Source organism: Symphalangus syndactylus, chromosome 3, assembly GCF_028878055.3.
Source record: "Symphalangus syndactylus isolate Jambi chromosome 3, NHGRI_mSymSyn1-v2.1_pri, whole genome shotgun sequence".
Taxonomy (NCBI): domain Eukaryota; kingdom Metazoa; phylum Chordata; class Mammalia; order Primates; family Hylobatidae; genus Symphalangus; species Symphalangus syndactylus.
The window spans coordinates 151,404,690-151,427,524 of NC_072425.2; the positions used below are offsets into that span (position 1 = coordinate 151,404,690).

At 50.6% G+C, this 22,835-nt stretch overlaps 1 protein-coding gene across 4 annotated transcripts in view; it reads left to right on the forward strand.

Annotated features, from left to right (window-relative positions):
- The window catches only part of GLB1L2 (galactosidase beta 1 like 2), a 45,773-nt gene that overhangs the window by 13,172 nt on the left and 9,766 nt on the right, over nt 1-22,835 (forward strand). For 2 of the 4 annotated variants that reach the window (XM_063635694.1, XM_063635693.1), the window contains exons 4-8: nt 378-473; nt 2,614-2,722; nt 12,097-12,189; nt 14,830-14,911; nt 21,268-21,338. In XM_063635694.1, coding sequence (XP_063491764.1) covers nt 378-473; nt 2,614-2,722; nt 12,097-12,189; nt 14,830-14,911; nt 21,268-21,338 — 451 coding nt within the window. Of the gene's footprint in view, nt 1-377; nt 474-583; nt 1,410-2,613; nt 2,723-12,096; nt 12,190-14,829; nt 14,912-16,019; nt 16,917-21,267; nt 21,339-22,835 lie in introns of those variants that run through there. The other 2 variants (XM_055273839.2, XM_055273840.2) reach the window with 2 other exon arrangements.

A 22,835-nucleotide genomic window follows, 5' to 3' on the forward strand; every position in this document is an offset into this window, starting at 1 on the left:
GGGCTCCACCTCTCCATTGCAGCCCAGAGGGGCAGAAGACCCCGGGAGCCACCCGACTGTCCATGGGGTCCGGCCGCCTGGGCTGGGGCATGGCGGCCCCTCTAGGCTAGCAAGGCTATTGGGTCAGGTTCAGTTAAGACCCCTGTGCCCTGGCTGTTACCCTTCCTCCTCAGGCCCCCAATGGGGCTGTGCAGAGGCTCTGAGGCTGGGGGCAGCTCAGGCCACCGACCTGGTGTGGGAGTCCCCGCTCTTTGGGGGTGGGGCCGAGTCATCCCTTCACCCCACTGGGCAGCTCCTCCACCCTGTGATGTGTGTGGCCCCCACCCAGCCTCATCCTGGGCCGCTGTGGGAGGGGCTGACGATGTGGACCTCCCTAGGGCCTTCGTCCTGATGGCTGCGGAGATCGGGCTGTGGGTGATTCTGCGTCCAGGCCCCTACATCTGCAGTGAGCTGGACCTCGGGGGCTTGCCCAGGTAAGCGGGGTTGTGAAGGGTCCTGTGTGCTGTTGCAGAAAGCTCACAGACATAGGTCTAGTTTTGCTTCTGTGTTCCAGTTCCCATTCTGTACTGAATTTCCTTTTTAGGAAAAGCAGCACCCAGAGGGGATTGCTTTCAGTGATGCTGCAGTGAGTGCCCTCACGGAGCCCTGTGTGGGCTGCTCGTGTGACAGGCAGCAGCAGGGCTGGCCCTCCTGGCATGTCATGCTTCAGAACTCTGCTGTGGAGCTGGGAGCCCTGGCAGGTCATTCACCTGCATGTCTGCAGTATGGGAAAAATCAGACCTTCCCTGTCTGTTTCTTTTTTCTGAGACAGAGTCTTGCTCTGGCACCCAGGCTGGAGTGCAGTGGTGTGAGCTCAGCTCACTGCAACCTCCGCCTCCCGGGTCCAAGCGATTCTCCTGCCTCAGCTTCCCGAGTAGCTAGGGTTACAAGTGTGTGCCACCATGCCCAGCTAATTTTTGTATTTTTAGTAGAGACAGGGTTTCACCATGTTGGCCAGGCTGGTCTGGAACTCCTGACCTCGTGATCTGCCCACCTCGGCCTCCCAAAGTGCTGGGATTACAGGCGTGAGCCACCGCGCCCGGCCTTCCCTGTCTCTCTTAGGAATGTTACCAAGCATATTTTGAAAAGTCCAAGTATTTTGATAACGTATAAGAGAAACGAATTCTTGTTACGGTTTTGTCTTCCTATCTCGGCCCACGTGTGTCATCTTCCCAGTGCTAGTCTTGGCCGAGGGTGGTGCTCTGTGGTTGGAGTGGAAATCTGGACAGGAATCAGCTGGGACTTCATTCACTCCTCATCCTCAACACTGTGGCCTTTAAGATGTTCTTGTTAACTGGCGTAACCTTTCTCAGCCTCCCAGTGTACCAGCTGGTTAGGCCCAGACTGCCTCAGGGAAGAGGCTGATCCTCGTCTCCCCTCCCCCGGTCTCCGGGTGAACCCTGGGCTTCTTTTCCTCCTGGTTTCCAGCATGACCTACCCTTCCCTTCGGGGCATAGCTTCTGTCTCCACTACCCAGGGTCACTTCTCAGGCACTGATCCATTCAGCCTGGTAGGCTCACCCTTGTCACGAACACAGCCGGGGCAGCCTCTCCAGTCCCTGCGGATTAGAAAGCTGTGTGCCACCGTCAGCGATTTCCTCGGCTCAGCCGGGGCCGGGCACAGGACGACGAAGGGTTTAACAGTCCTAACTTAGAAGCAGTGGGGAGACTCCCCCTTCTCACCCCGCCCCTGTGGCACCTGGCCATGCATGAGAGGGGCATGTGGGCACACCTGCGGAGGGGGAGTCTGGGCGGGAGTGAGAAAGCTAACCTGTCAGGTGGGGTTAGAATGTGGGGGTGTCGGTCTAGAGGAATCTGCTCTCTCCTCACCCCTTGTTTTACCCACAGAAATGGGGTAATTTCCTGACCCTGTTTAGGACTTCCAGACCAGGGCAAGAGGAGCCTTAGGGCCTTTTGTTAGAAAATATGTGTCTTCTCAGAACCTGAAGTGAGAAGGTAGAGCCCTGACTCCAGCTTTGGAACCAATCCATGTTGCTGTGTTCCTCTGGGGAGCTTGGGATCACAGCAGCAGGGTGGAGGGAGAATCCAACTCTAGCTCACCTGCTGCTCTGCACAGCCCACACCACTGATGCCCAGGCGTTAGCCATGTTGGCAAGGATGGGGGCTGCCCCCACTCAGTCCCTTGCAGTCTCTGTCAGGCTTGTTTTTTGGGGTGATGCTAGAAGGTTGTGTCTCCTCCTTCCACAGCCTCAGCGATTCCTAACCCTGTTGGTTTCACTCTTTGTAATGGGATCGTAGAGCAAGTTCTTGAAAACTAGGCCTGGAGTCCTGTGAAAGCCTTTCTCACTGCTGGCAGCCAGGCCCTGCAGCTGTGGAGCTGGAAATGAACTTCCGCCAGGCTGTGTCCTTGGGGAGGGAAGCTGCAGGAGTGTGGGTGGGTGCTCGCCCCAGAATCGGTTTGCATAGTCTCCCCACTTCTGGGCTGAGTGGGGTGGGGGAGGGCACAGGTCATTCTGGAGCGCTGTGGGGCCTTCCCTTCTCACGCATCAACAGCCTGCTCACAGCAAACCCACTGTGACACTAACATCCTTCCTTTCCCCCTGTATACTTCAAGCTGGCTACTCCAAGACCCTGGCATGAGGCTGAGGACAACGTACAAGGGCTTCACTGAAGCAGTGGACCTTTATTTTGACCACCTGATGTCCAGGGTGGTACCACTCCAGGTACAAGCAAATGGGGTCTTCTTTGATCTTGGCCTGTCTTCCTCTAGGTAGTGGATCATTCTTGGTTAGTTCTCAGACCAAGGGTCCTCCAGTGTTTTTGAACACAGGAACAGGCTCTTCCCCACTGCCTGAGACTGATAACTGAGGGGCTTGCAATAGTTGTCTTTTGAAAGATCTGTGCATTTCAGTGTTGTCTCACTTGGGTGCGTTACTAAAAGGACAGACAGATGTAAGGGCTCACATTGCCACATATGGCACTGGAGAGACAGGGATGCCGTGATAGCCGGGAACACCCATCCACTGGGGCCTCCGTGGTGCCAGAGAGACGGGGATGAGGTGATAGCCGGGAACACCCATCCACTGGCGTCTCCATGGTGCCAGAGAGACAGGGATGAGGTGATAGCCGGGAACACCCATCCACTGGCGTCTCCGTGGTGCCAGAGAGACGGGGATGAGGTGATAGCCGGGAACACCCATCCACTGGCGTCTCCGTGGTGCCAGAGAGACGGGGATGAGGTGATAGCCGGGAACACCCATCCACTGGCGTCTCCGTGGTGCCAGAGAGACGGGGATGAGGTGATAGCCGGGAACACCCATCCACTGGCGTCTCCATGGTGCCAGAGAGACGGGGATGAGGTGATAGCCGGGAACACCCATCCACTGGCGTCTCCGTGGTGCCAGAGAGACAGGCATGTGGTGATAGCCGGGAACACCCATCCACTGGCGTCTCCGTGGTGCCAGAGAGACGGGGATGAGGTGATAGCCGGGAACACCCATCCACTGGCGTCTCCATGGTGCCAGAGAGACGGGGATGAGGTGATAGCCGGGAACACCCATCCACTGGCATCTCCATGGTGCCAGAGAGACGGGGATGCCGTGATAGCTGGAAACACTCATCCATTGGCGTCTCCATGGTGCCAGAGAGACAGGGATGAGGTGATAGCCGGGAACACCCATCTACTGACATCTCCGTGGTGCCAGAGAGACAGGGATGAAGTGATAGCTGGAAACACTCATCCACTGGCGTCTCTGTGGTGCCAGAGAGACAGGGATGCCATGATAGCCGGGAACACCCATCTATCTACCAGTGTCCCAGTAGCACTGTGGCTCAGTTCTGCACAGGGTGGAGCACATATGGATTAACCTTTGCCTATAAGACTGCAGGACTTTTTATAAATTATGAAATTCCTGTCACTGACTTTACGAGATACTTCCCTCTGCTACCAAAAAGGTGCTGCATGGTACACACTTACTATTTAAAACATGCGTTAAAGTAAATTTTGGGGGAGGAAGTATCTTAATATTTTATATAATAATTGGAAGCTGTGGAAAGCAGGAATGGGAAAAATCAACCAGTTGCTGTGTAAAACCAGAAAGAATGACACTGAGAAATTAGTACATCAATAAAAAATTAGTTCAAGTCAGTGGTATGGAATACTCACCAGACACATAAATCAAAGGGAACTGCCAGATGAAACACAGGATGCTCAATTATATTTGAGTTTCAGATAAGCAAGGAATAATTTTTTAGTGTAAATAGATTCCAAATATTGCATGGGTCATACTTACACTAAAAAATTATTTGTTGTGAATTCAAATTTAACTTTATGTCCGGTACTTTTGTTTACTAAATCCGGCAGCCTCAACCATGACAGAAGCAAGAACTAGGAAGCCATTCGCCTGGATCTTGCTGGGAAGCTGGGGATCAGCAGGTTGTAGGAGTCAGCTGGGCATCAGGAAGGCCACCCTGGGAGCAGGCTCAGAGGCACTTGCAGACATGCAGTGGGTCACCAACGCATCTTTTTCAAATAAATGATAACATAATTATTCTTATTTAACATATTTAAATAATCACATAGTTATTTGGTTTTTGTGATTATGGTATAGTACATGTAGCATAAACTTTGCCATTTTAACCATCTTTAGATGTACAGGTCAGAGGCATTGAGCCCACCCACACTGTTGTGTGCTCATCTCCACAGCCTTAGTTCAGGCTGCCACAACCTAACACCTAGACCGAGTGGCTGACAGACAACAGAGATTCATTTCTCCCGGTTTTGGAGAGTGGGAAGTCCAAGATCAAAGCACTGGCAGATTCGGCGTCTGGAAGGGCCCCCTTCCAGGGCATATACGGCCATCTTCTTGTTGCAGCCTGACATGGCAGAGAGCGTCAGAGAGCTCTCTAGGTCCCTCTTATAAGAGCACTAGCCCTGTTCGCAAGGACTCTACGCTCATGACTAATCACCGCCCAAAAGTCCCACCTCTGAATATGTCACAGTGGGGGTTAGGATTTCAACCTGTAAATTCTGGGGGAAGACAGTCTATTGCAACCACTGTCTATCTCCAGACCTTTTCTGTTTTCCCCAACGTAAACTCTGTGCCGTTAAACCCTCCATTCTTCCTTCTCTCAGCTTCTGACAACCATTCTACTGTCTGTCTCCATGCATTTGATCATTTTAGCTACCAAATATAAGTGAAATCACATAGTACTGTGACTGGATTATTTCACTTAACAGCGCCCTCAAGGTTCATCTGTGTCATAGCCTGCATTAGAATTTCTTTCCTTTTTAAGACTGAATTCTGTTCCATTGCATGTATATAACACGTTTGTTTATCCTTCATCCATTGATGAACGTTTGAGTTGCTTCTGCCTTTTGGCCACTATAAATAAAGCTGCTGTGAGCATGGGTGTACAAATACCTTTCTGAGCCCCTGCTTTCGCTTCTTTTGGGTATATACCTAGAAGTGAAATAGCTGGATCAACTTGTCATTCTACATTCAGATTTTTAAGGAATTGCCATACTGTTTTCCACAGAAATGGCACCAAATCACATTCCCACCAGCAACACACAAGCATTCCAATTTCAGCCCATCCTTGCCAACACTTGTTATCCTCTTTATCTGGTGAGAGCCATCAGTGGGTGTGACGTAGTCTCTCATGGTGGCTTTGATTTGCATTTCCCTGGTAATGTTGGGCATCTTTTCATGTGCTGATTGGTCATTTGCATATCTTGGAAGAAATGTTTATTCAAGTCTTCCGCTCATGTTTGAATCTAGTTGTTTGTTTTTATGTTGTTGATTATAGGAATTCTTTTTACTTTCTGGATATCAATTCCTTAACAGGACCTGCCAGGACTGGGTCCTTCCCTTCAAGGCAGCAGGTTCCCTTTCGGCTCAGGGTGTGTCTGGAAGTGTCTGGAAGGTAGGGCCTGGAACGGGGGCCTCTGCCCTTTCCTCCTGTGGCTGAGCTGGATCCAAGATGCAACTCAAAGTCCTCTTTACTCTTTGCTCTCCTCTCCTTAAGCAGAAGGAGGAGGCCACGTTTGCTGCTGTGAGCTGCACTACCTGGGCTTGGGGGAGGGATGTGCAAGAACTCCCTTAGCCATGCCAGCTGGTGGCTCCTTAGGCCATGTGCCATGCTAGTACACTGGGCAGTTCCTCTCTGGCTAGGGCTGGTCCAAATGCTCCCTCTACGTGGATGCTGGCTGAGCCCAGCACGGCTTTATTCTGTGCTGTGACAAGGCAGCACTGAGCTCAATGTAAAGTTCCCCAGTCACTGTGCTCTCCCTTCCGCAAATGCACAAATCCTCTCTCCTCACCACTTGGCTGCCGCTGGGAGATGGGAGAGGGTGGCGTCGGTGGTGGAAGGCTGTCTCTCTTGCCTGCCTTAATGCGTCTTTTGGTGATATGAAGTTAAAACCAGGTACTGTGACTGGGGGCTTGAGTGTCGGTTTTTGTGATGGTGCTTTTCTGTGTGCAGATCATTGTTAAAATTTCGTGTTCCAGCAGGACGGATGAACCGTGCAGGCTTCTATTCCTCCATCTTGCTCCACTGTCTTTTACTTTTAGTTTTTTTTTGGTAATGTACAATCAGTGTACAAATATTTCACCTCCTTGATTAAATGTATTCCCAAGTATTTTGTTGTTTTTGATGGTGTCGTAAATGGAATTGTCCCCTGATAGTGGATAAAAACAATGGATTTTTGTGCATTGATTTTTTTTATCCTGCAAGCTTACTGAATTATTAGCTGGATAGTTTTTTTTAGGGGTGTGGGGATCTGTACTGTTTTCTGCATTTAAGATCATGTTGTCTGTGAACAGAGATAACTTCTTCCTTTCCGATTTGGATGCCTTTATTTTTTTCTTGACTAATTGCTCTGGCAGGACTTCCAGTACTATGTTGAATAGAAGTACTGAAAGCACGAATGCTTGGTTTGTTCCTGATCGTAGAGGAAAAGTTTTCAGTCTTTCACCAGTGAATATGATGTTGACTGGGGGCTTTCTGTATGGCGCCTTTATTATGTTGAGGTAGTTTCCTTCTGTTCCTAGTTGACTGAGTGTTTTTTATCATGAAAGAATGTTGAATTTTGTCACTTTTTTTCTGCATCAATTGAGATCATCATGTGGTTTTTCCTCTTAATTTTGTTAATGTGGCATATTACATTGATTGTTTTCTTCTCTCTCTTTTTTTCTTTTTTGAGATGGAGTTTCCCTCTTGTTGCCCAGGCTGGAGAGCAATGGCGCTATCTCAGCTCACTGCAACCTCCTCCTCCCAGGTTCAAGTGATTCTCCTGCCTCAGCCTCCTGAGTAGCTGGGATTACAAGCACCCACCACCATGCCCAGCTAATTTTGTATTTTCAGTAGAGATGGGGTTTTACCCTGTTGATCAGGCTGGTCTCAAACTTCTGACCTCAGGTGATCCACCTGCCTCAGCCTCCCAAAGTGCTGGGATTATAGATGTGAGCCACCGCTCCTGGCCTACACTGATTGCTTTTCACATGGCAAATCATCCTTGCATTACAGGAATAAATCCCATTTGATCATGGTTTATAATTCTTTTAATATGCTGCTGAATTAAGTTGGCTAACATGTTGTTGAGGGTTTTGGCATCAGTATTCATCAGGACTGTTAGTCTGTGTTTTCTTATAGTGTCTTTTGTTTGTAATAAAAGAAAAAAGTGTCAACTTTTTTTTGACACTTCTATATCCAGTAAAACTCAAAAACGAGGGAAAAATTAAGAAATTCCCAAAGAAAAGTGAAAAGAGTTTATTACTGTATTCTACCTTATAGAATAAGGTAGGAAGTGTTCCTTCCCTTTCAATTTTTGGGAAGGGTTTGAGGAAGATTGGTGTTAATTTTTCTTTAAATATTTGGTAGAATTCACCAGTGAAGCCATCTGGTCCTGGACTTTTCTTTGTTGGGAGGTTTTTAGTTACTGATTCAGTGTCCTTACTAGTTATAGGTCTGTTCAGATTTTATATTTCTTCATGATTTAGTTTTGGCATATTATATATTTCTAGGAATTTGTGTATTTCATCTAGGTTATTTAATATTTAATTTGTTGGTGTACAATTTGTTCATATTCTTCTTCTGTAATCGTTTTTATTTCTGTAAAATCAGCAGTAATAGCCTCATGTTGTTTCTGACTTTAGTTGAGTCATATCTTTTTTGCTTAGTTTAGCTGCAGTTTATCAGTTTTGTTGATCTTTTCAAATAACCAACTCTTGGTTTCATTAATTTTTATTGTTTTTCTATTCTCTCATTGTCTATCTCTGCTCTAATCTTTATTATTTCCTTCCTTCTGCTGCCTTTTAGTTTGTTTCTCTTTTTCTGGTTCCTTAAGGTATAAAGTTAGGTTGTTGGTTTGAGACCTTTTGTCTTTTAAATGTATTTATAGCTATAAAATTTCCCTCTTTGCACTGCTTTCACTGTAATTCATCATTTTATTTCCATTTTCATTTTTCTCAATATGTTTTCTAATTTCTCTTGTGATCTCCTCTTTGGACTATTGGTGAAGATTTTACTTCCACACACTTGAATTTTTCAGGATTGTTTTTGGCTGTTGATTTCCAGTTTCATTCCATTGTGATTGGGAAAAATAAAACTGTGAGATTTCAATTTTTGAAATTTATTAAAGCTTGAGGCTGGGTGTGGTGGCTCATGCCTGTAACCCTAGCACTTTGGGAGGCCGAGGCAAGTGGAACACTTGAGGTCGGGAGTTAGAGACCAGCTTGGCCAACATGTTGAAACCTGTTCTCTACTAAAAAATATAAAAATTAGCCAGGCGTGGTGACGGGCACCTGTAATCCCAGCTACTTGGGAGGCTGAGGCACAAGAATCACTTGAACCTGGGAGATGGAGGTTGCAGTGAGCCAAGATTGTGCCACTGCACTCCAGCCTGGGTGACAGAGCAAGACTTTTTTTTAAAAAGAAAAATGTATTAAGGCTTGCTTTTTGGCTTACTATATGGTTTATCCTGGAGAGTGTTTTATGTGCCCATGGGAAAAATGTGTATTGTGCTACTTTTGGGTGGAATGTTGTGTATATATATGTTTGGTCCAACTGGTCCATAATATTGTCCAAGTCCTCTATTTGGTTACTAATTTTCTGTCTGGTTATTCTATCCATTATTGATATTCAGATATTGAGTCTCCTACTGTTGTTGTAGAGCTGTCTATTTTTCCCTTTAATTTTGCCCGTGTTTGGCTCATATACTTTGGAATTCTGGCATTCGGTGCATATATGTTTATAATTGTTATATCCTTTCGGTGAACTGACCCTTTTATCATTATATATATTTTATCATGTCTTTCTTTGTCTCTTGTAACAGTTTTTGATATAAAGTCTATTTTGTTTGATATTAGTAAAGCCACCCCTGCTCTTTTGATTACTGTTTGCATAAAATATCTTTTTCCAGCCCTTCACTTTCAACCAATATATATCCTTAGATCTAAAGTGAGTATCTTGTAGACAGTATAGTTGGGTATTGGTTTGTTAAAAATCCATTCTGCCAATGTATGTCTTTTGATTGGGGAGTTTAATATGTTTACATTCAAAGTAATTACTGATAGAGAATCACTTGCTTTTGCCATTTTGTTGTTTTCTGTATGTCTTGCAGCTTTTTGTCCCTCGTTTCCTTATGACTCTGCTTTACTTTGTATCTAGTTGATTTTTTTATAGTGACACTTTTTTATAGCGATTCCCTTTACCTTGGGATAAGGTAAAGGATATATAATATCCTAAAGTTGTGACATTCTGTTTTAAATTGATACCAACCTAACTTCAACTGCACACAAAAACTCTATTCCTTTACAGTTCCACCCCTCCACTTTATTTTGTTAATGTCACAAATTATGTCTTTATATTGGGTGTACCCATTAACTTAGATTTATAATTATTTTATGTCTTTTAAAATCTTGTAGAAAATAAAAAGCCACATTGTAAAGAAAAATTATAATAATATTTTTATTTTTTTTTGCGTGTCTATCTTTGCTGGAGAACTTTATGTTTTCATATAGCTTCAAATTACTCCCTAGCATTTTTTTTTTGAGACGGAGTCTCGCTCTGTCGCCCAGACTGGAGTGCAGTGGCGCAATCTCTGCTCACTGCAAGCTCCGCCTCCCGGGTTCACGCCATTCTCCTGCCTCAGCCTCTCCGAGTAGCTGGAACTACACGCGCCCGCCACCATGCCCGGCTAATTTTTTTTTGTATTTTTGGTAGAGACGGGGTTTCACCGTGGTCTCCATCTCCTGACCTTGTGATCCGCCCACCTTGGCCTCCCAAAGTGCTGGGATTACAAGCGTGAGCCACCGCGCCCAGCCTCCCTAGCATTTTTTCATTTCAATTTTAAGTGTTTTTTTTTCTAGGAAAGGTCTAGTGGTAATGAACTCTCTTAGCTTTTCTTTGGGAATTTCTTAATTTTTCCCTCATTTTTGAGTTTTGCTGGATATAGAAGTGTCAAAAAAAAAAGTTGACACTTTTTTCTTTCAGCACTTTGACTATATCATCTCATTGCCTTCTGGCCTGAAAAGTTTCTGGCTGAGATATCCTTTATAGTCATATTGAGGATCCCTTGTATGTGACCAAAACTTTTTCTGGCATTCAAGAATCTCTCTTTGTCTTCAATGGTTTGATTATAGTGTGTCCCTGTGTGGTTCTCTGGAATTTTTTGAGCTCCTTGGATTTACATAATCATGTCTTTTCTCAAATTGGAGACGTTTTCAGCTATTACTTTGTAAAAATAATCTCCCTGCCCTTTTATCTCTCTTTTTCTTCCAAGAATCCCATAATTCATATATTATTCTGCGTGAAGATGTTGCGTAAGTCCCTTAGGCTCTGTTCACTTTTCTTTATTCTTTTATCTCCTCTGATAACCTGTGTTTAAGTTTGCTTTTCTTTCTTCTACCTCTTTGAATCTGCTGTTGAACTCCTCTAGTGAATTTTTCCATTTATATATGGTATATTTCAGCCCCAGAAAGTCCTTTGGTTCTTTTAAAAATAATCTGTTTCTTTGTTGATATTCTCTTTTTCTTCATATATCACTTGCCTTGTTCCCTTTAGCTCCTTGAGCATATTTACAACAGCTGTTACAGATCTCGCTCTACTGAGTCTGGTGTGTGTGTTTCTTCAGATACTGCTTTTGGAGATTTATTTTGTTCCTTTGATGAGTCATACTTCCCTGTTTCTTTTTATGTTTGTGTTTTTTTGGTTGAACATTGGGCGTTTGAAAAAACAGACACCTATTTCAGTTTTTGCCTGTTTTCAGGGGAACCCTCACTAATTAGTGGGCCTGTAAGCCTGGAGATCAGCCCAGCATGAAGACTTAAGAGCTGATCCTTTCTGGGCATGTGTTCTGTCTGTATCTGTGTGTGTGCTTCCCTCCCTCCTCCCTGATCACTTTCGAGTGTCTTTAATTCCCAGAGTCTCATCCCATCTTCTTCTTGTGGCCTTAGATGCTCTTCATTTTCTTTTGCTATAATTCCTTTCCCCCAGGCATCCAAGGGTTTATAGTCCTCTGGCAGTTTTCATATGCTGCAGAACCTGCCACTGCCATCTTTAGCTTCCAGCCTGAAGTCCAAACTATGCTGACGATTCCTGTTTGAGCTCCATGTCAGACAAGACAGAAACCAGTACGTTGGGCAGAACAAGTTGGAACACTGTAAACAAGTTAGAACATTATCAACAAGTTCCGTTTTGCTTCTTTCCCATGAGGGACCTGGGAGTTGGGGTGCATCCTCCTGACCACACCACGCTACACTGGGGTGGGGCAAGAACTTGTGAAAACATCATCCAATTTTGTACCATTTTGCATCTGACTTTTTGTTTTGATTTGGTGGTTGCTTGTTTGGTTAGACACTTGAATGGTTTCCAGAGCTCCTAGTAAGTTATTTTAGTCAGTCTGGAGTTGTTTTTTGATGTTTTCATGGGAGAACAAGGGCCTAGTGCTTCCTCCACTGTCTTATTGATACTAATCTTTTGAGATATTAGTTTTCAAATGGGATATTTTGCTAGTCACTGGTGATGGGCGTGGCAGGGTTGGATACTACGATTCCCCTGCACACTCAGCTCCTGGTTGTCTGTCTTTTCTCCCCAGTACAAGCGTGGGGGACCTATCATCGCCGTGCAGGTGGAGAATGAATATGGTTCCTATAATAAAGACCCCGCATACATGCCCTACGTCAAGAAGGTAAGAGTCCTCTTGGTGCGTTTCTTTAGATTCCTTCCTCTGGAGTATGCTATGGGCTGTGGTGTGACATGTGGGTCTAATATTTTTCTCATATTACTATATCCTCCAACATCATGTATTAGTGAATTTTCTGTTGTTTATTTCAACAGGGTTGTCGCTTATTTACCCTTGACTGAGTTTCGTCTGGGAATTTCAGTACACAGCTGGCATTGCACAGGCTGGGAATAAAGGAATTGGCTTAATTGTGTGGTGATGATTAGGAAGCCTTCCTGGAGAGGCGGCTCCAATTCTAAAGTCTAAAGCAGTGGTTCCCAGCCCAGGCTGCACACTGGCTCTATCTGGGGAGTTTTAAGAAATCCCTGCACCCAGGCCATGTACCATACCAAGCAAATAAGAATCCTTGGGGTTCTCAGACATCTGGTTTCAGTGTGTAGGGAAGGCTGACAGCCACTGACTCAATGCATGACTGACCAGGGAAGGGCAGAGCCACACTTAAAATAATAGGCTACATTCAGATCTGCTTTCTGTCCCTTAGTAGCTGAGACCTCGAACAAATGCCTTGAGTTTTTTCTAAACCTCCTTTTTCTCTTCTATAAAGTGTGACTAATAAGAGTATTTACCTCTGCAGCTCGTGAGTATGATGTGATATCCCACAGCTCAGTACTGTTGTAGTAAGCTGTCAATAAATGAGACCTTGACGGAATCATTGGCATTTGTTGTGGAGGACCTTGGAGGTCGGCCGTGGTGTGAACTGAGGAAGTGTAAGTGGCCGCACTGACTCCACCCGAGGGCCGGACGGCTTTGGGCCCTGACGTCTGGGCAGCATCCCTTCTGCTATGATGTGCAGAGCATTTTCCGTCTGAAAATTAATTCAGTCCCTCCACATGGGAGACCGAGGCTCAAACCCTTCAGCTTGTGGGTTCTTGCGTACTCTTCCTCCTTCTCACCTGCAGAAAGCCCTCTTAGGAGGAAGCAAGGCCGTGTCCAGGAAGGGTGGCATTCCTCAAGCTGGAAAGGGGCAAGGTCCATCCTGATGGCCATGCCCAGCCATGGCCTGGAGTAGGGCACTCCTTCAGCTTCCTACAGAAAGATCCCATCCTGGCACAGGACTTGAAGCGTCTCCTGCTGTACCCCATTCCTGCAGACTGTCTCTTGGCCCTGGGGCCTCTCAGCGGTTGTTGACTTAGTTACTCAGCTGCAGAGAAGGAGAGCCCCACAAGAGGAGAGTGCAGCTCCCTCAGGGACGCCCCGCTGCACTCATGCTTCCCTGGTGTCTGGGCGGAGGTGCCCATGTGTGACTCAGGTGGGCAAAGAGAAGCAGCAGCGTCCAGCCTCTGTGGTCCTGAAGCTCTTGGGAGAATTCCCCAGCCTCTCTCTGAGGCTGCTGGGAGAGTGGTGTGAGAGCAGGTGCCTGCTCCAGCCTAGCTCTGCGGATCTCTGGTGCCCAGGAAGAAGCAATTCTCCCCTCTGGGGTAGAGTCAGTAAATGAATGCCCAGGAGATGTTAAGTGTGCGTGTATGTGGTAGGAACCTAAGTAAGCACTTGCTAAATATCAGTGAATGATAGTGTGAGGTGGTAGATGTCGGACTCTTGATAAGTCCCACCTGGGCTCACGGATGGAACTCTGCAGCTCCCTTGTGCCTGAGACAAGAGCCCCCTCTGCTCTTTCCCTCCCAGTGTGTGGGACTGGACATGAGCCTTATTCGCCCAGCAGATGATCTCGCTGCCTATCCACTTCCAAAAGATTTCAGCAGAAATAAACAGTCTTGGCATAATATCTGCAGGGAAGATTACAAGAAGACCCCGCTGCTGGGGTTTCTGATCCAAAAGATCTTAGTGCCTCAGCACAGGGCCTTTGGCTCTGGGTTCAGGCCCATGTTGCCGGGGGCCCTGTAGCCTGTGATTCTTGCCTCACCCCTCCGAGGCGCGTTTGTACCGTGAAGACATTAACTGCAAGGCCTGCACAGGACAGTCTGTGTATGAGCGGAAGGCCTGGCGCGGCAGTGACTGCTCCGTGGATGTCAGGGGATGCTCTGAGTGGTTATTGTCATCACTGCCCCACAAGCACAGCGTTTCTTCCACTTCACTCTCTGCTTCACAGCTGGGAGGATGCTTCCTGCTGTTCTGGGCATGGGCAGTACACCATGGGCACGCGGCGGCATGGTGGGCTCTCCTGGGCCTTGCCATTCCCCAAACCCACACCGGCCAGCGTGGGGAAGGGACAGGCCTGCTGCTTGTGGTGTGAGTGAAGGGAAGGATGTAGGTGTCATCCTGGAGGCCTGACCTACTCGCTGGAGCCCAGCAGGCAGTGGCGGGTGACACGCGGCAGCAGGCTTCCCTGAGCCGGCCTCAGTGTGGACTCGCCTAGGCATGCTAGCTGGCCCACCGGGCACCTTCCAGATCCGGGCTGCCCGAGCTTGCCAGCCCTGCCCCTGCTGTGATGGGAATTCATGCTGATCGGAGCTGTGCTGAGCATGGCCGCTGCAGATGGCAGGAGACTTTGTGTTTTTGGCAGAGAAATAAACGCTTTATTTGGCATCTCTCCCTCCAGCTCTTCGGGCTACCCAACTGCCGCTGTATGTCACTGCAGAAGCTCTGAGGAGCCAGGGCAGGCGAGCGCTGATCTCATTTCCCCCACAGGCACTGGAGGACCGTGGCATTGTGGAACTGCTCCTGACTTCAGACAACAAGGATGGGCTGAGCAAGGGCGTCGTCCAGGGAGGTAACTGCACTTGCGGTGGGCGTGGGGGCTGGCGGCGGCCCTGGGCTGGCTGTGCACGCGCCCCCTGCAGGACTGCAACCCAAGTAGGAGTTTCTCTGGTGCCTGTTATTCTCCTGTGCATGTGGCACTGGGCTGCAGACACCTTGGGTTCCATGAGTGGGGAGGGTCTGTGTGAGACCGTGGTGCGTGGCTGGCTGGGTGGCTGTTCTCCCGCCCTGCTGGGCACTCGGGCTCCAAGGGCACTCTGCAGATGCCTGCCTGCCTCATGTGCGGGCTTCCTGTCTTCAGAACATCGCAGCTCCGTTTTTCCCAGCTGCATGGGCCCCGAACCTGGTAGTGACTGTGAGCTCCTCTCCAGTCCACCTGGCACCTGAGCCATTGTTTGCTTTATCTCCCAGTGCTCCTGGAATCCCTGCAGGCCTCAGCAGTTGCCTGCTGGCAGCACCCCTGGCCTGCATTGCTGCAGTAGCATTTTCACTGTTGAGTCCATAAGGTGTTCTCAGCATATCAGCCTCTGCGTGCCTCTGAAAATGTCATCCAGATTACCCTAACCTGCTGAACGCCAGGCGTCCCTGTCTCACTCAGAGTGAAGTGCAGGTTCTGGGAATGACCTCGAAAGGCCTCTCCACTTGGCCTCCAGGACCCAGCTGAGCTCACCTCCCTCTCCTTCCCTTTGCTCACACCGTTTCACCCTCTTTACTGTTCCTCCAACATCTGGACCCCCAGCATTGGGGGCTTTGCTCTTCCAGAGAGCTACACGGCTGTTCTCCAAAGTTAGCGAGGCTTTCTGTAGCACCACACTTGAAATGGAACTTCCTCCTTCGTGGGGCTCACTCAATCCTTCTCCTGGCTTTCTTTTCACCCTCTCACCTTCGGGGTAGTTTATTTATGTCACTGATCTGTTTCACCCAGCAGTACTCTTGGCGGGGCTTGGGCTTTGGCTGATTCAGGCTGTGCTCAGGGGCCCAGGTGTGGTTTTTGCCTTGGTGAGCATAGCGCCCTCCCATCGTTGCAGCGGGGCCCTTCCTGTGGCCTCCTGCACCCGTGCTTGTGTCTGCTCTGGCACATTCCGCGCTTCCTTTTCTTTCTTTTGCATTTCCCTCCACAGACCGAGCTGCTGGAAGATCTCTCTATATCCCTGCAGCAGCGCCTGGCTGGCACCCAGGGAATGAAGGTCCATGAATGGGGAGGAAAAGGCTTTTGTCCCCAGGCACAGTGAGTTAGTCAAGGACCCAGACCTTGTGTCTCCAGCAGGGGGAGGACCAGCGGTGATTCCCACGGTTTCCACGCGGTGGCACTGTCTCCCCACGGCTGCTTCCAAGGCTGCTCCAGGCTGCGGAGGGCTGTGGCTGTGTAGGGAGATTCCTTTTGATGCTGGAGCACATTTTAGCGCTTGGCAGCTCCCGGTTTTAGGCCTTGCAAGGAAGCCCGGGAGTCTCCACTGCTTTTCCCTGTGGCCCTGCCACCTGCAGGCACCCACCTGCGTGCCCCTGTTGCCACCTGCTGCCTGGAATAACCTTTTTTTTTAAGCTAAAAAAATTAAATTGTTTAAAAGTAAAATAATCAAAAATGTTGGCAGAGAAATACAGTGTTGCCTACTCTTCATTACATTCTCCAGAAATGACCATTTTCAACCCTTTGACTTTTTCTTTGGATATTTTCCTTCTTATTTCTAAATACTGTGAACATAGAGCCCTGCATCATTTGCTTTAAAAATTCTGCCTATTGGCCAGGCGCGGTGGCTCAGGCCTATAATCCCAGCGCTTTGGGAGGCCAAGGCGGGCAGATCACCTGAGGTCAGGAGTTCGAGACCAGCCTGCCGAACATGGCGAACCCCTGTCTCTACTAAAAATACAACACATTAGCCGAGGCTGGGCGCGGTGGCTCACGCCTGTAATCCCAGCACTTTGGGAGGCCGAGGCAGGCGGATCATGAGGTCAGGAGATCGAGACCATCCTGGCTAACATGGTGAAACCCTGTCTCTACTGAAAATACAAAAAATTAGCAGGGCATGGTGGCTGGCGCCTGTAGTCCCAGCTACACGGGAGGCTGAGGCAGCAGAATGGTGTGAACCCGGGAGGCAGAGTTTGCAGTGAGCCCAGATCGCGCTACTGCACTCCAGCCTGGGCGACAGAGTGAGACTCTGTCTCAAAACGAAAAAAAAAACATTAGCCGAGTGTTGTGGCGGGTGCCTGTAATCCCAGCTACTTGGGAGGCTGAGGCAGGAGAGTCGCTTGAATCCCGAGAGGCAGAGGTTGCAGTGAGCCCAGATCGTACCACTGCACTCCAGCCTGGGTGACAAGAGCAAAACTCCATTAAAAAAAAAAAAATTCTGCCTATTGACTTCTTGTTCCAGTAGGTGATGAGTGTTCTTTCCTGCCAACATGGCTGTTCAGCCCTGGTAGGCGCCAGCGTGGGCCTCGCGGATGTGTATGACAACGGTTCACTGCAGTCACCTGTCTGTGAATTCTCAGGGTGCCAGCCGGCCCTCTTTGCAGTGTGCTTAGTTTTCAGTATAATTATTCTGTTTGTTTTTCTTTTCATTTCAATTCTCTTTCCTCCCCTCAACTCCTCTGGTGCTGCTTTCTCTTTTAAACAAATGCTTTGCCAGAGATGTCCCAGATGCCTGTGGCTGGTGTTTCTCAGGTCCTGTACCTGTCCGATTCTGTCTGGGTCTGATACGGCTTGTCTGGAGGCCTCGCTCTCATTGTTCTGGCCTGCATGGTGGGGGGGGTCTGCTGCTTGGCTGCATCCCGCGTGGAATCCTGCTTCCTGCAGTTCCAGGAAACAAGATGTTTCTTGTTGCTCCATGGCTTCCCCGCACCCGCTGTTGCTGCTTCGGCACAGGACACTCCGGCTTCCGAGCGTTTCCTGGGTCTTCTTCCTCTTTGACCCCTGCCGTGTGTCTCAGGGAGACCGCCCTCCCCTTCACATGCTGCTGTGCATCCTGTGAGCTGGCACAGTTACGCCCACCGTGGTGGGCCGTGTGGGTTTTGCGTGTCTTTGATGGTGTTCCACCCTCTTGTCCTCGGGTCGTTCGGTCATCCTGGCGTTTGTGTATCGGGTGCCCCTATTGATTGTCTACGTCTTACTATTCTTTATCTCTTTGCCTTTCAGTTCTTCTTTCTGGGTGAGTTCCTGAACTTTCATCTTCCAGTCCTCCCGTCATTTCCTGGGTCACATTTTTCTTGAATGTATTTCTCTTCTCATAGCATACTTTAAAACGGATACTGCCTTTCTTATTTCTCTCCGAGGGTAGTTTGCTTTTTACAGAAGCGCTGCCTGTGTTCCTTCCCCCGCGCTGCCTGTGTTCCTTCCCCGCGCTGCCCGCGTTCCTTCCCCCGCGCTGCCTGTGTTCCTTCCCCGCGCTGCCCGCGTTCCTTCCCCGCGCTACCCGCGTTCCTTTCCCCCCGCGCTGCCCGCGTTCCTTTCCCAGGGCTGCCCGCGTTCCTTTCCCCGCGCTGCCCGCGTTCCTTTCCCCGCGCTGCCCGCGTTCCTTCCCCCGCGCGCTGCCCGCGTTCCTTTTCCAGGGCTGCCCGCGTTCCTTTCCCCGCGCTGCCAGTGTTCCTTCCCCCCGCGCTGCCCGCGTTCCTTTCCCCCCACTCAGCCCGTGTTCCTTCCCCGCGCAGCCCGCGTTCCTTTCCGCCCGCGCTGCCCGCGTTCCCTTCCCCCCGCGCTGCCCGCGTTCCTTTCCCAGGGCTGCCCGCGTTCCTTTCCCCGCGCTGCCCGCGTTCCTTTCCCCCCACGCAGCCCGCGTTCCTTTCCCCGCGCTGCCCGCGTTCCTTTCCCCCCACGCAGCCCGTGTTCCTTTCCCCGCGCTGCCCGCGTTCCTTTCCCCCCGCGCTGCCCGCGTTCCTTTCCCCCGCGCTACCCGCGTTCCTTTCCCCGCGCTGCCCGCGTTCCTTTCCCCCCACGCAGCCCGTGTTCCTTTCCCCGCGCTGCCCGCATTCCTTTCCCCCGCGCTGCCCGCGTTCCTTTCCCCGCGCTGCCCGCGTTCCTTTCCCCCCGCGCTGCCCGCGTTCCTTTCCCCCGCGCTGCCCGCGTTCCTTTCCCAGGGCTGCCCGCGTTCCTTTCCCCGCGCTGCCCGCGTTCCTTTCCCCGCGCTGCCCGCGTTCCTTTCCCCCCACGCAGCCCGCGTTCCTTTCCCCCCGCGCTGCCCGCGTTCCTTTCCCCCCACGCAGCCCGTGTTCCTTTCCCCGCGCTGCCCGCGTTCCTTTCCCCCGCGCTGCCCGTGTTCCTTTCCCTGCGCTGCCCGCGTTCCTTTCCCCCCACGCAGCCCGCGTTCCTTTCCCCTGCGCTGCCCGCGTTCCTTTCCCCGCGCAGCCCGCGTTCCTTCCCCCCGCGCTGCCCGCGTTCCTTTCCCAGCACTGCCTGCGTTTTCTTCTGCGGGCTGTTCCCCTCCATCTCCTGCGCGAGGGCATGCTCTGGATCAGCCGCTACCCAGCAGCTCAGGAAAGAGGCTCTCGGCTGCCACTCCGAGCGCTGGGTGTGCGAGAGGCTGTTGACAGGAGTTCTTCCCCCTGGGATGACTGGGCCGTGGTGGCTTTTTCAAGAAGGGACACCCACTTGTCGGAGTTTGGGGCTATGTCTGCCACTGTTGAGTGTTTCTAGAGAAGTCCTGTGTTCTTGCCGCGGCTGTTCTGGGCCAGGCTGGTGGTGGACAGGAATGTGCTGTGGAGACTGCCTGCCTTCCTCTTCCCGCCCTCCCCTCCACCTGCCACACACACCCAATCCCGCAGCAGCTGGGGCCCAGCTTTCTCAGGCAGGATGGCCCCCCAGGAGGGGATGGGCCCAGGTGGGAATGAGGCTGCAGGCTGAGGACAGGGCATCCTCCCATCTCATGGTGATCAGGGCCTGGGGCTGGGGGTGGGTGAGGCCTTGGGCTGGAGCTGGAGCCGACTGTCACCCCTTCTGCACTCCTAGACCATTTACTGTTCCTGTGTCCTTCTCAGTGTTCCAGGATTTGCCAATGTCTATTCTTGTTGCTGTTCCTCGTAGCCGTCTACCTGTCCACCCTCCTCTTGTATTTGTGAGAGGTGTCAGGAAGGACAGGACAGAGATGCTTGTGTTCACTTAGCCGTGTGCATCCTGTGGACTTTGAGTTCAGCCTGCTCAGTTTCAGACTGACCTCCTGTCTTCAAAGGGCTTCTGGCTTGAGGGGAGGGGTCTGGGTGGAGGGTCCCACCTAGTGGGCTGCTGGAGGGCAGAGATAGGGCAGGGCTATGGGGTGGTGTCAGGGAGACCCAGGTGTGCAACCCCGCTCTGCCGCTACCTGAGGCCAATTATTGTGACCTAGAGGCAAGTTATTTCACCTCCCCAGAGCCCCAGCTGCCGCTTGCATTTCTTCACTGGCAATCAGAGGCTTTCGTCCTGCAGCAGAGTGTCAGGGTGGCCCGGCTTGCCAGGCTGCCTTAGCCTCTCTCGTGTGTGCCTAGGCGGTGCCTGTGAGCTGACTGTTAGGCAGACAGCAGGCAGGTGAGGGCCCCAGGGTAAGGCTGTGCCACTGGGGTGGGCACGGGCATCCCGCGTGTCAGCCAAACAGAGCGCACCTTTCATGAGCATATGTTTCACTGATAGAAAGCCACTGAAAATAGCGTTTTAAATTTTAAAAGGAACACGTTACGGGGTAGAATCCAGAATTAGCCCTTATCAAGAAGTCAGAGAGGAATCCTTGTTTACATCATTACCTTGGACCGGATGCTTGGGGTGCCAAGGAAGGATCAGGCTCTGGTTCCTACAAAAGAACAGGGAACAGAGTGCATGCTTGGCTTGTAGAAGTCACAGTTGATCGAGATCAGGTGCCCAGCGAGTGACTGCCTCTCAGCTCTGTGCTGCTGTGCCGGAGTCTCCAAGACAACAAGATAAGTCTCCTGACGTCCTGGCTGACTTACTTACTTATTTATTTATTTATTTATTTATTTTTGTGAGACACATTCTCACTCTGTCGCTCAGGCTGGGGTGCAATGGCACAATCTCAGCTCACTGCAACTTCTGCCTCCTGGGTTCAAGTGATCCTCCCACCTCAGCCTCCCAAGTAGCTGGGATTACAGGCATGCACCACCAACCCTGGCTAATTTTTTTGTGTATTTTAGTAGAGAGGGGGTTTCGCCATGCTGGCCAGGCTGGTCCCGGACTCCTGGCCTCAAGTGATCCACCCGCCTTAGCCTCCCAAAGTGTTGGGGTTACAGGTGTGAGCCACCGTGCCTGACTGTGGCTGACTTCTAAATGGAGGTGGGAAATGGTGTCAGGGCCGGTTACTTTATTGTGTTGGTGGATTGAGAAGGGTCTGGGGTCACTAGAAGGTCCCTGGCTTTGAGACAGTGCTTTGTCTCTCTCTCTCCTCTTCCCTTGAACAGTGTTGGCCACCATCAACTTGCAGTCAACACATGAGCTGCAGCTACTGACCACCTTTCTCTTCAACGTCCAGGTAAGTCCAGTCCCAGGGAAGCTGCGGCCCGCCCTGCTTAGTGGCCTATGGGAATTCCAAATGCCTGTCAGCGTGCTCAGCTTCCTTCCCCAGCGCAGGGAGCTGGACTCAGGGCTGTTGGCCTCTCGGCCCCCAGCCCATGCCACTGTGTGCCTGCAAGGCCTGCTGCCCAGAAACAGCTCTGAGGGCTGCTGTGTAGGCTGATGCAGTGTGGACGTCACCCACTGCCCTGAGAGGGGGGCCCTTTTGGTGCACTCCTAGAGGACTCGACTTTTGTGGCCTCAACTAGCTGCAGACTTGCTCCCAGGGATTGAGGGGGGAAGAAAAAACTTCCCTGTCCTACACTACACAGGTATCTGACCTTAACCTGTGAGGCCCCTGCAATCCTAGAAAGATTATTGTCATCAGCAAGGCAGGAAGCCTGGTGCACTCCAGGTGCGGAGAGAGGGAGGAGTTTCCAGATGTCCCTCAGTATCTGTCAAACTGATGGGCATTTACGCCGCACTGCAGTTCTGACTGACCTCTTTCTCGAGCTTGCGTGCCCCTCCAGTGCAGGTGGATGGACAGGGCCATGCTGCCGCCCCCTGCAGACCTGAGAGGCCCCAGCTGTCCCCTGGCTCACTGAGGGGCGTGAATGCTCCAGACTGCCCCCATGCTGCATGGTCACACTGGTCCTGGGCCCGGAGTGGAGCTGTGTTTGGATGGACAGGCATGGATGCCTGTGGAGATGCTGGGCTGCTTTCCATTCCAGCTGATGGTCTTTCAGAGCAGGGGCTGTGTCCTCAGGCACATCTGCGTGGAGCCACCACAGCCGTGTGGGGCCGTGTGTGTGTTTGATGTGGCTTCTCCTGGAGTTCAGGTGACCAGAGTAGGCGAGGAGGCTCCCAGGAGGAGATGGGGGGGCTGGCCCCGCTCCCAGGCAGGCTTCTGTGAGGCAGATCAGGCGCGATCCAGCTGGGTCTCTGCCTTCTTTTCTCAGCATTTCCTGAGTGCCTGCCCTTGTGTGCAGTGGAGTGGGGGGTGCCTCTCATTGTTGTGACTGAGATGACAGGGTCTCCTGCCTTGTGCTGTGTGACCTTCGGCAAGTTACTTAACCTCTCTGTGCATCTCTTTCTTCTTCTAAGTGGGGATGATGAGAGTACGTTGCCTTATGGTGTCAACTCACAGGGTTGTTTGAAGATTAAATGAGGTAATATTTGGAAAGTGCCTAGCACAGCAGCTGATACAGCAGAATGCCTTATGTTTAGCCTTCAAGGTCATCCTTAGAGAGGTACCCATGTCCGAGCCTTCCCCGGCCAGCTGTCCTGCTAACAGAATGGTCCTGCTGAAGGGCTTTATGCACACAGCCCAGAGATGTCTGTTTTCCTGAAGGAAGGGGACTTGGACACCTCCCTGTTTAAATCAAGGGCTCTCTGAATGCACAGCACAGGCCCCAGGTGTGCTCCTCGTGGCAACGTCCGATAGCACCTCATTCGTCCTCTGTGTCCATGACCTGTG